The sequence below is a fragment of the Montipora foliosa genome, chromosome 9 (assembly GCF_036669935.1).
Source record: "Montipora foliosa isolate CH-2021 chromosome 9, ASM3666993v2, whole genome shotgun sequence".
NCBI lineage: Eukaryota > Metazoa > Cnidaria > Anthozoa > Scleractinia > Acroporidae > Montipora > Montipora foliosa.
Genome location: NC_090877.1, coordinates 49,022,142 through 49,034,641, shown reverse-complemented (window position 1 = coordinate 49,034,641; position 12,500 = coordinate 49,022,142). Strand labels below are relative to the sequence as shown.

Below are 12,500 nucleotides of genomic sequence, written 5' to 3'. Positions count from 1 at the left end.
AGATGTGTCTGAATAACTTCTTAAAAGTGTCAATAGAGTCACACCTCCTAATTTCTAAAGGAATTAAGGCTATTCCAAAATCGAGGTGCACAAACAGAGAAGGCACGTGAGCCATACGTCTGAGATTAAATTTGGGCTCATGCAGGAGCAATTGCGTAGACGATCTTAACATACGCCTTGGAACATAGGCTTTTAATAATTCAATTAAATAACTAGGTGCTAAACTATTAACTACTTAAAACGTAAATAATAAAATCTTAAATATTATCCTCTGCTCTACTGGTAACCAATGTAATTCTATCAGTAACGGTGTGATATGATCAAATTTCCGAGAACGAACTATAACTCGAGCAGCAGAGTTTAAAACATATTGCAAACGCTGAATAAGAAAGTTAGGCAAACCAAATAAAAGTGCATTACATGAATCAATCCGAGAAGTAACAAATGCATGTATTAAAGTTTTAGCAGTATCGTAACTCAAAAATTTTCTAATCTTAGCCATGTTTCTAATATGATAAAAAGCTACTCTACAGATGTTCTTAATATGTTCACCAAAGTTCATGTGATTATCAAATGAGACGCCAATTTTTCGCAGCACTTTGATATAAATGGTAGATTTGACATGGGCCTATAGTTGGAAAGTATTTCGCGATCAGAAGTAGATTTCTTCAATGACGGTATAATCAATGCCATCTTTAAAACAACAGAAAATTGTCCATGCTGTAGAGACAGATTAACAATCCTTGTTATGACTGGAAGAAGAATATCATAGCACTGTCGCAAAACCAAAGGTGGAACTGGATCAAGTTGACACGATTTAAGTGATGAACCTTTAATGAGGCTAGCTAATTCTTCACAGCCAACTAATTGGAAATTGGATAACTGCGACTGACAACCAGTCTGACTGGTCTCAGAATAATCATTTGTGGTGGTTTGCTTTCATCTGATCAAGATCTTTAGAGATCATCGAGATTTTAGCATAGAAAAAGTCAGCAAATTTATTAGCTAGGTGTTCTTCATCATCTGCAGTAGGCAATTTCTTAGGAGCTTGACGATTCATGAGTTTACTAACGTTGGAAAAGAGCTTTTTCGGATCACACTTTTGTTCTTCAATCAAAGTAGAGTAGTAAATCCTCCTTGAATCAAAAATAAGCTCTTTTACAGCATTGCATTGCATGACATAAAGTTCGTGGTCAATAGTTAAGTGAGATGATCTCCATCGACGTTCCAATTTCCTTCGCTTTTTCTTTGCCTCATCAATTTCGGGTGTATACCATGGAGCACGTGGACGGAGCGTGAGCAACACCGGCCTCACTTTCATATAAAGGCCAGGTAACTAAGCAAACAACTGTAAAGAGGTCTATTGATCAATCAGAAAGCGTGCTTTACTTTTGTTGCATGTGTTATAATAATGATGCCGTTATCCATCATACAAGGAACTCGGAAACGTCCCTCTGAGGCTTAAAGTTGAAATTTGTCGTTGGGTTCGTGCCCCTGATATCTTTTCCAATAAATGGCCTAAAGACAGAAGACTAGAAGAACAGCAAAATACCTACCGTGATTGATCCCACATTCTTTGGGAACTGTTCCATAATTATGGATATAGCTGAAGTTTCTGCAGCTGCTCCTCCCATGCCCGAAGTCGCCCTTAATGCAAAGCACACAACTGCAAAAACAGTTTCATCTGAGATCATACCACTAAAGCTGAAACAGAAGGAACCAAAAATATATCAAAAAAATAATTGTGAGGGAAAAGAAAATCCAGAAGATAAATATTACCACTTTGCACACACTTTCTTACACACCCAAACAAAATTTGTGATCCGCTGAAGACAGCAATCCCAGTGAAAAGCACAAATGCATCATTATATTTTGGTATCTGCAATTTCAAGTGACATTAAAAATAATATAGACCTTATTCGCTTGTACATTTTGTTTTTCCAGTTCAGATCGATACTCAGGAGATGTGATACATCCATTCTCCCGGTTACTATCAAATTTAGAATATTAGTATTACTTTATTCTCAACGTTGGTAACAAAACTGTCTCTTTACGGTTAATTTTTAATGTGAACGTGAACAATGAGGTTACCGCAAAGTCAAGAAAAAAGGCCAAAGATGTGTGCGAAGATTATGATCAGGACATCTAGGCTGTATGCAATAATTTGAAAAATTATCTGCCCACAAGAAGAGAATTGACCTCTGAGTAACAAAATAATAATGACAATGCTGCCGAGTACTGACTTTGCAGTTAACTTCATCCCTATATACTGTTTTTAAAGTGCCTTTCAACTTAGCACACTTTTCCACTTTATTTATTCTCCGGAATCGTCTGAAATACATCGTGTCGATTCTAGGACCTTATGATTGAGATTTCACTTTTATTGTCTTTGAAAGACGGGAAAATTGGCCACACTTTGATCTATAACCGAGCAATGAAGGGGAATAGTTTTGATACTGGGTTGACTGTGACGTAAACCCAGTATCGAGCTCATTCCCCTTCATTACTCGGTTATTAATCAAAGTGTGACCACTCTTTTCCTGTCTTTCAAAGCCAATAAATAAGTGAAATCTAAATCAAAAAGTTCTGAAAACAACACGATATGTTTCGCACGATTTCGGAGAATAAATAAAGTGGAAATTTGTGTTCAGGTGATAAGAACTTTAAGGCTGACTGGACCTTTTTACAGGTGTTTGCTTAGTTACCTGGCCTGTGAATGAAAGTGAGGCTGGAGTTGGCTTTGTTAAGATACCTTGATGTTGTCCTCATGCTTGCAGTTTAAATTTACATAAGAAAGCAGTGAGGTTTCCATCAAAACAAGGTCAATTCTAGCCTCACTTTCATTCACAGGCAAGTTTCAAGTTCCAGGTAACTAAGCAGACACCTTTAAGATGGCCTGTAAAAATCCAAGATATTTAAAATTATAATTATTGTAATACACCCTCAAATAATGGTGTTCCTGAATATCTCCTCTAGTATTTGGGGATAATGTTTGCGATAAGCGTATTTTGTTATTCGTCCATATTTCGTACGTATTGGTGGTACGTTATCTGTGCTAGGGAGTCATCACACATTGTGCGTACAAACGCTAAAATGTCATTTGAACAAAAGAAAGGAAATATTAAATCTTCGTCAAATCAAACTACTTTTAATTCTGCAGGTGACACTCTGACAAATTATAATTATTACTTACTCGCAAATTTACTTACAAGATGTCCAAAAAGTGGAGAAGAAACAAATATTACAAATGGATACGTTCCAAAGATAAATCCCACAACAGTTTCAGACACTCCTTTGTCTCTTGCCTTAAAAGTTGGACAAAAGAGATAAAAATTAGATTGGTGTGTTTAAGGTAATACTAAAAATGCACCATTTAAATGTTGCAGCAATATGGGTTAAAATTTGTCGGGCAAAGAAATGTTGCAGGACCTGTAACTTAACATTATTGTACTAACAACGATGAGCTCCTAACTGCTCCAACATGTTAGCCGACAGTGCTATAATATTTTGCTGTGCGGGGCTTTCTATTAATATTATTTTAGGCGAGGTTTTCAGGAAATATAGTTTCTAGTAAGTTGATGCTTATGCTCCGTAAGTGCATTGATGGAAAAACTCAATAATCCTGTACAGGAACTTGAATTAAGTGAAATAAATAAGACAAAAAGTGGTAGTGTAGTGATGTTGCTCTTCAAAATGAAATTAGTAAATTATTAATTTAATTCACAAAGGTGAATTCAAATTGTGGGTAATATTTCTCTCATTGTTTTGGGATCATTTATTAAAATATTCGTATTTACAAGCAGAGTAGAGAACCAACAAACTCAACCCAAATATGACGCCGGATCTGGGAACTGAACTCGGGCCACATTGGTGGGAGGTGAGTGCTCTAACCACTGCGCCATCCCTGCTCCTTCGATGACACGTCAGCCAGCTTCGATATACAAGGAAGGCACTGTTCTTGAAGGGAGGTGCTGAGTACCATGCTTATTGGAAAAGCAAGAATTTCAGCATTTTCAACAGCCAGTTCGGGATCTCATCAGAACCACAAGGTTTAGATGGGTTAATCTTCATCAACAACTTATAAATCCGCAAATCAGACACTTCAGTGAGCTCCAATGAATCTTCATCCACGGGTGGATAAGCCAGCGGTAAGGGTAGACGATACTACTCTAATGGCTCTTAGGAAGGGCTCATTGATCGCATGAGCCAACTCCTTCGCTTAAAGATTTTCAGTGCCTTCTACTTGTATTTGTATTTGTTCCCCAAGAACCTTTGCGCACCACACAGCCTTTATTTTACGGCTTCACTGAAAAATTTGAAAATTTCCATAGTATGTAAAAAAAAAAAAAATGTAAATAACATGTAAATCATCAAAACGATACTGTAAGTAAAAATTTACATGATTTTTAACCATTTACATGTTTTGAGAAATCCTGTAAAAAACATGTAAATATTTCAGGTGAAATGAATAATATCTTGTAAAAAGCTGGGACATACGACCATGCAAATCCAATAAGAGAACTTGTAAATATCGTGTAAACCGACAGTACACAGCACTCAGATACCTTCCAAATTCAACTCTACGACTCCTTCCACGTATCGCACTTTAGCACAATTTTTGCTGTAGAACAGCGGCTTTTGTCCCTCACCTTTGGCTCGGCTTCTCAGTCTCAGTGCTCGGCTTTTCAGTGTCTGTCAAGCTGATCCCTTCAGGTTCACTGTCATTCCGTTCAGCAGACGTCACTGGTAAGCGCAGGAGTTCCTGGTAGGTAATTGCCCACAACGGTCTATGATGCTTGCGCCGCCATGTGTTCGCGCTCTTCTCACCTCTGTTAGCCGGGGTAACCCGGTACGAACCGTTTACGTGACAAAAGACGGTCGTCCCGGAAGGGTGCCCGGGGCAAATGGACAGGGTGCCCTGGGAAGGCGAGTTACCCTGTAAAGTAATCCCTTCTGACCAGTCTTACCAGCACAAATTGAGTTATGGGCGATCTGCCTCCGCGGAGAGGAAAATCGAGCAAAGTGCATAGAGGCTAAATGAAGGAAAGCAGAAAACACCCAACACTCAATAAAAATTATCCAAAAGAAGGAAAAGAACCCGAAGCTAATAAACCAAGCCCGACACTAAAAGGAGCCATATGGTGGAGGGCCAGTGCTACGGAGAAACCAAAGCCGAGGCTGGACACCTTAGCGACAGATGGCTGGGTGGGGGAAAGGCCAAGACGACATTCTCTAACTGTTTGTATTCAGAGTAAACTCTTTAAGAGTCTAGCTGAAAAGGAAGTGATGAAATGGTATATGAAATTAATCATATATGAACTGCGGATATGAAATCAAGTGAAGCTATGATCTTCGCAGTTATGAGAGCAATTTTTGCAATTGCGTAGAGAAGCCTGAAAAATTCAGGACTTCAAAGGGGTTTGAACCCGTGACCTCGCGATTCCGGTGCGACGCTCTAACCAACTGAGCTATGAAGCCACTGACGTTGGGACGTTGGGATAATAAGAGGCTGAGGCAGAGTCTTTCCAACCGACGTTGCATATGATATCCAAAAGAGAGGAGCCTGAAAAGACGACGGTCAAGGTGCTGCCATTTTTAAAACTTTGTAAAGTCTCTCCTTCGTGAAGAGCGTCGTGCTTGATGTAAAACTTGCGACGGAATTGAGCTTTAGAGAGGATGAATTGAGGAATTGAGCTTTGGAGAGTGGCTTATCCAAAACGCTGCCTTGCTGCGAGGTAGGGCGGAATAAAAACCCACAACGCAAATCTATACAGATGTTACGCGAATTAATGAAATAATTCTCGATAGCTCTAACAGGACGTATAAGAGGATTAGGGTGCCCGCGAAGACCAAACGGGTTGGAGCCCCCATCCCTTAGAGTCTTGCCTCAAACGTGGTTAAATAAAAAAATCATCATCCCCTGGGAAGAGAGCAATCTCCAAGGTCTTAACTTGACCGCCCCAGTCACCACTAAAGAAGAAGAATATAATAATAATAATAATAATAATAATAATAATAATAATAACTTTATTTAACCACGGAATTCTTATCACTAAAAAGTGGTCTTCTAAAGAGCCGTGCGCACACACTAACACTAATAAATATATTACCTTAGTAGTTAAAAGCAAACATTTGGTCTTGAGTACATTAAGACTTGGACAGTTAGAGTCGAGTCATTGTTTCAGATTGCTTAGATCGTGAGTCAGGGATAAAAACAGCTCTTCAGGGCTTTTAAAAGTATATGCGAGATTAGTGTGATCGGCATACGTCCTCACGTTCTCATCTTCAGAGAAGAGTGACCTGCTTGGGGGTAATCCGGGCCTGAATCTGCTCATCAGTGACAGACTTAAAAATGACGCTTGACCATATCGTCAGTGGCCGGGTTGCCAATGAGCAAAGCATTATTTCAGTCACCCTGGAGCCCCATCTCATTAAAAATGGCGCGGAGCTTACCTATGTACGAATGGACGGTTTTGTAAGAAAAAACGTAGGGGACACTTAAAGCTGACCGGTCCTTTTTGCCCAGAAACAGAAAACCATGGATATAAACGCGTGTCTTACCACTAGAGTCCTTTAAGACTAAAAAACGGCAAACGTTCCAAGGCGTCGCGCGTTGAACAGTGACTTTCGACTAGCGAGGGCAAAGAGGAAACGCTCGAACTCCTTCTTTAACGACTGTTTTTGTACGTAGAAGCCAAAAAGCTGTTTTGTAAATAACGAAGAAAGCTATCAATGTCGTTGAGGTCACACGTAATCGGAGCAGGAACGGGATCAGAAGAGCCGCAGCTCTGACAAAAACGATGTGGTCATTGGCGTACTGACAAACAGGGCAGGAACAGCTGGAGAAAAGCTGGGAAACGTGAGGGAGACGCTGCAAACAAAAGGTAAGAGAGACAAAATCAGACTCAAAGACGTGGTGACCACCGCCTATATTAACAACAAAACTGTGGACTTCTAAGAGCCATGCGGGACAAAAACCCTCCAGAGACGGAGTTAAGACACCTCGAGAACCCCGAGGGGCAAGAAGGAAAGAGTCGACTACCTGGGACTTGATGCAAGGCCACCAAAATTCCCTAGGGGAAATGTCAGAAACGCACAAAGTGTAACACGGAACATTAGAATCCTGAAGAAAACGATGTACTTGCGGAATAAGAGCTGGGGGGAAATAACATAGGGTTAGATAAAATATGGGGGAAAATGGCAGGAGACTGCGATTTCGATTCAATTTTGACCATAACCCTGAGTGGGTATAGGGCCAGACACTCTCCTTCGCCATGTCACACGGTCACGAGCAGCCACTGTTGCCTCGCTCCATTAGACAAACCCAATGCTGTTCTTTCTTTTTCTGCAGTTCTCCGCCAAGTCTCTTTCGGTCTGCCACGACGTCTTCTTCCCGCTGGGGCCCATGTTAATGCTGTCTTCGGATGTTATTTGGATCCGATGAACTTCCAGCGCCGGTTTCGAGGAGATTGCGCAAAAACATTAATACCGGAAGAACCAGGAGTTGGGTGCGGAGAAAAGAACGGAAACGGAGAACCATCCCTTGCAAACTGAACATTGGAAGGGAGGGCCATGAGATCCGCGGAATGGGGGCCAAACTGAGGCTGAAAGCGAAGCCAGGCCTTCTCCGAAAGCTTAGAATCCTGCAACGGAAGTGTACGGACGGATAATCGGCGGGGTTGAGAGACGAAAGGAAAAACAGAAGGTTCAGCTGAAAATTGTATCCCATAGACAGTCAAAAGAGCTTCTTAAGGGCGTCACATGGCTAGTAGGACAAAAAGCCTTGACGCTTCCAAGATCAAATAAGCACCTGGCTATCTGCAAAAATATCCACACGTCGGCCTTGCGCTGAAGAGAAAAAGGCTCCCAACTTGCAGTAACACTGGAAATTTGTGCAAAACGTTTGTTTTAACCTGCAAACGCATGTTTTCTTGAAAACTGTTTTTTTGCAGTGTTTTTAGCGGTTTTCGAGGAAAAACCATGAAAAGATTATCACATCAAGATAACCATTTGGCAAATATCTAACTAACAACGGAAATTTGTTTAAAACGTTCGTTTCAGCCTAAAAATGCAGGTTTTTGTAAAAAGTGCTTTTTGCCAGTATTGTCATCAGTTTTCGAGAAAAACTTTAAAACGATAATCACACCTACAGTATCATTTCCAAGGGGAACTAGGGAACAGAAAACAAAAAATTGTATGATAACAAAACAGCATAAGTTTATTCAATTCAAAGTATACATCGAAAGATGACAACTGGGGGTTCGAAACGCCTCTACCGTGAGAGGACCGCTGGAGGAGGAGGAATCTGGCCCTGTTGGAAATATATCTCGATGGGAAGAGGAACAACATGGTGGTTGCATTAGTGAGGTCCGTCACTACGTCAGCTTTAGTTGGCTGAAGCGATAAACGACAGGTCCTACGACTGAGATCGCAGTTACTCCCTACCCGAGTGGATCAGGCAAAAAAGACGAGAACGGGACCAGCAGACCAGACTTTGTGTAGACTATGCGGCAAGGCTCCTGAGACGGTAGCACACATTTTGTCCGTGTGTCCTGCACTTTCGCAGTCCAAAATCTGCAGCTGCCAATGCGGTGTTGAAGACAGTCTTCTTTATAGACAGCGGACCACCATGGTATTTATCAGTCGAGCCGAAACATGTCAACGAAAAGGACCTAGCGCTAGCATTTTGGGATGTCCAAGTGTATGTAGACCATGTAGAGGTCAGAGCCAATCGATTTGACACTCGAATCGTAGAAAACATTGCCAAGTCTATTATGCTACTACATGTAGACATAAACTGCCCGTGGTTAGCTAACAAGGTGACCAAGAGCTGCGAGAAGACAGAGAAGTATGCCCCATTGCGGTTGGAACTGAAGAGACAGTTTGCGCGTTATCAAGTCAAGCAAGTTTACATGTTAGGGGGGGTATAACAAGGAGCTGGGTCACCTTGTTCCCATTGACACAGTTGTTGGTTTTTTCAGTGTTTTACAATGTTGTTGACATTCTCTTCGTAGGAAAAAACAGCTATAAACAACCTAGTGTTTGGACGAGATTAAAGGAAGAGATATAGCATTTGTGAGCGATTGGCTTAAAAAAGTTTTCAAAAGTTGTGTAGTATTTTTGAAGGTATATGTATGAAAAGTAGAGAGTGCTTAAGTATTAATTATTTTAGATTTTAATGATGTAGATTTTTTAAATACAAGGAGTCAAGCTGTGGCTTTGTCCCGCGGTTGTGTCGGCAGAGGGTTTTAGAATAGCCATAAAACAGCAGTGAACCATGAAGGAAAAAATACTGTCGAATGAAAAACCGCTTTGGTTTAAACTGCAGAATACCCTGCCACTTGAAACATTCTACGTGGCCATCTAACTAATTAATATATATTCCTAGTTCTTAAAACATACCGCGTACACAAAGAGAGTGATATTATTAAGAAAGCTACACCGTTATAGAAAAGTACTGTAAATTTTTTTTGGCAATTCGGATCCAATTAGCTAAGCGACTATTTTTTCCTTTTAGTAACTGAACTGTCAAAGGAATTTTGGCTGCGTAATTCGTCTTTGTCATACTTACTATACAGTGAATATGAAGGATACGTTTTCACACTCCATTTCAGTGTTAAAGCTGCACGTTAGAGGTAATCAATCGACACTGAAAAAATTAAAATACATGCAGTCGCAAAACGCTCTAGGCTCTGTTGTTGATATGTATACAGTTCCCCTTGTTGAAAAACCTATGCCGTCTTTCGGAGTTAGAGCAACTAACACTTGCTTATTGCATTATCCGACTTAATTCAATTTCAAGTCATTTTTAGTAGTTTCAATATTAAAGTTGTGTTTTTGTATTAACTCAAGTCTGGTAAGAACGGCATCATCATATTCATGTAAATGGTCACGAAACATGTGTTGCCATGTTTATAAAAAAGCTTCATTGTTTTTTAGGAGTGGCATTTGGTAGGGCATTTGAACACCACTTTGGCCCGAGGGGCAGGAATTTGAACGATCCAGTCTTCAAAAGTTCAAATGCCGGGGTTTGCCCAAGAAGGGGGTGGGGGGGGGGGGGGGGGATGTTAAAGTTTCGAGTTGATCGGTGCATACATTCATGAGTAGGCGACAAACCTCATTTGTGCTACAATAGGTCTGGTGACAATTTAAAATCCACTCTATTGGTTGCGGTTCAGTAGGGAGTTAAACAATAGTGTAAAGTTCTATTGTTCAGTGTTGCCCTAAGGATTCAAAACACCAGAGAGCTGACACTAGAGTAGTATTTAAACACTAATGTTACACTGTGATTCTCTCAAGTGTGACCGCAACCATTGTCATACTCGGGGAAATTAGCATAAACTTCTGATGTAAACACGGTTGGAAAGTAAGAGGTCATCGTTTCAGCAATATCCAAATCATCAGTCAGAGAGAGAGAGAAAGAGAGTTGCGTGCAAACTGGTAAACATGGGTTGAATGCTACGCCTCGTGAGTCCACAACATTTTGACCACTGTGATGACGAATATTGTTGTCGATAAGAGTACAGACAACGCTGAACCACTTTCGATTTGTTATTAGCCTTTAACAATACGTGCCTGTTTTTGGTTATTTACAAATAATTGGAAGGTCCAAAAAAATTATTTATAAATAATGAGCAAGTACTCACCCACTGATATGGAAATCATTACTTAGTAAACCTGATCATCCGAAACACGGCTCTCTCTTTAAAAAGATTATTTACATATCAAAAAGCTGTAAATCTATTATTTCTAAATAATAAAGAAAACTTGGTGCGTCAATTCATTATTTACAAAAAATGAAATTGCACCTCGCCGAATGTAAATTTATTATTATTTAGGACCACTTCGTACTGAAAATAATTTATGATGAACCTGCGCGCCAAAATGATAATATATTCCATGAAAATGACGGGAATTCCACCTTGGAGACTACTTACGAAAGTCGTGGCTAGGATTGCACAAATTCTGCGCGTAAAATCGCTTATTCTGCTCGAAATTCTGCCAACAGAATTTATTCAAACCTACAATCTTGGACAAAATCGGTGATGGGAAAATGGCGCATTTTGGCCTTCACGCGGCTTCATGCTTGATTTAGGGGGAAGGGCCATTTCTGTTCCCATTTCATTCTGTTCAAGATTGTAGTCATGGTGGATCCGGAATGGTACAACTTATTTACGACTACGAACACAAGACATACCTCACTTGGAAAAAACGGTAAATAAAGCGTAATTGCTGAAAACGTGAAAACGTATACCAGGAGCAATGAGACCAAAATCAATATCTTGCGAATAGTCCAGAATGAATGTACACTCGACGCTTCCATGGTTATAGCTAATCCTCACTGAGTGCAGTTCTTCCAACTCTCACGTTTGACTGTGATACTCAATGTCAGGTCTATTTTCACGGCCTCGCGGTTTAACCTCTAAATTTCTCGGTTTTCCACAGTGAATGATTATCTTTGCAAGCAATTTGATTCGCGTGTTAAAGGTTGTGACCCGGCAAACTTCAAAGGGGCGCTCTATTGTTTCTGGTTTGATGTTGGAACGTCAGTGTGGCCCAGTGGTTAGGGCCCAGTGATCCCGGGTTCAAGACTTGCTCTGACCACTCGTTGAATTTGATCCTGGTAGTCCCTGGTTCAACTTCCCAGCTGCACTTGTAAATAGCCAACTGGTTTGCCTCTGGCCAGTTGGGATTTCTTAGCAGTTGTTGTTGTTGTTGTTGTTCTGTTCTGTCGTTTCGTTGTCTTTCATTGGCCCTGAAAAGCCCCTATGGGGAGCGGTCAAGTATGTATTGTATTGTATTGTATTGATAACACGGGATGGTAGGGTTCGGAGTGCACACTCTGAACCCTACCATCCCATGTTATCCGTTCCGGAGTGCACACTCTGCCATCCGTCAGAAGGAAGTCACGTCAGAACTTCATCGGGTCACGAAAGCCGATGATATCCAATGTCGACTTCGTGATGACGTTCAAATTTGAATTCTAGATGAGGGCATACGCTCAAAAAACACCGTAAATCACTCTTTTGACTGAGATTTAAACCTCAAAAATCGAAATCGAAATCGAAAAATAGTAAATTTTGACAGAGTATAATGAAATTTAATGAAATATAAAGGCAGCCGAGAAACCTCCTTTTCACGGATGGCTGGTTGGAAATACAAGCTCGCGATATCGCGTGGCAATCTCTCAAACGGAGGTTCTCAACACACCGGAAATACAAATTAGGTAAACAAGGTTTTCGGTTGCGCATCCGACAGTAAAATCAAAGTCAAAGCTCAAAATGATTCTGCCGTAATTCTGTTGGTTAATTGCATGCTCGAGTTTTCTAAAATGTAGAAAAGCTGTAAATCAATAAATCTAACATATTAAGGTAATCTGAGACAGTGCTCTCTTCTCCATGTCTGTTAGTCGACAGTCTGGGGTGGTAGGTGTTTTTTATTTTACCTCTCATTTATTGTCATATCCTTGCAGTCCGCGGGTATGTAAAGTCAAGAAAGTG

At 40.5% G+C, this 12,500-nt stretch overlaps 1 protein-coding gene across 1 annotated transcript in view; it reads right to left on the bottom strand.

Annotated features, from left to right (window-relative positions):
- The window catches only part of LOC137971915 (MFS-type transporter SLC18B1-like), a 39,801-nt gene extending 28,334 nt beyond the window's left edge, over positions 1–11,467 (bottom strand). Inside the window, exons 1-4 of the mRNA XM_068818653.1 lie at positions 11,198–11,467; positions 3,210–3,305; positions 1,806–1,879; positions 1,557–1,704 (exon numbers count right to left, since the gene is read on the bottom strand). Coding sequence (XP_068674754.1) covers positions 1,557–1,704; positions 1,806–1,879; positions 3,210–3,305; positions 11,198–11,323 — 444 coding nt within the window. The 5' untranslated portion in view covers positions 11,324–11,467. The remainder of the gene's footprint in view (positions 1–1,556; positions 1,705–1,805; positions 1,880–3,209; positions 3,306–11,197) is intronic.
- Positions 11,468–12,500: the final 1,033 nt, after the last annotated feature.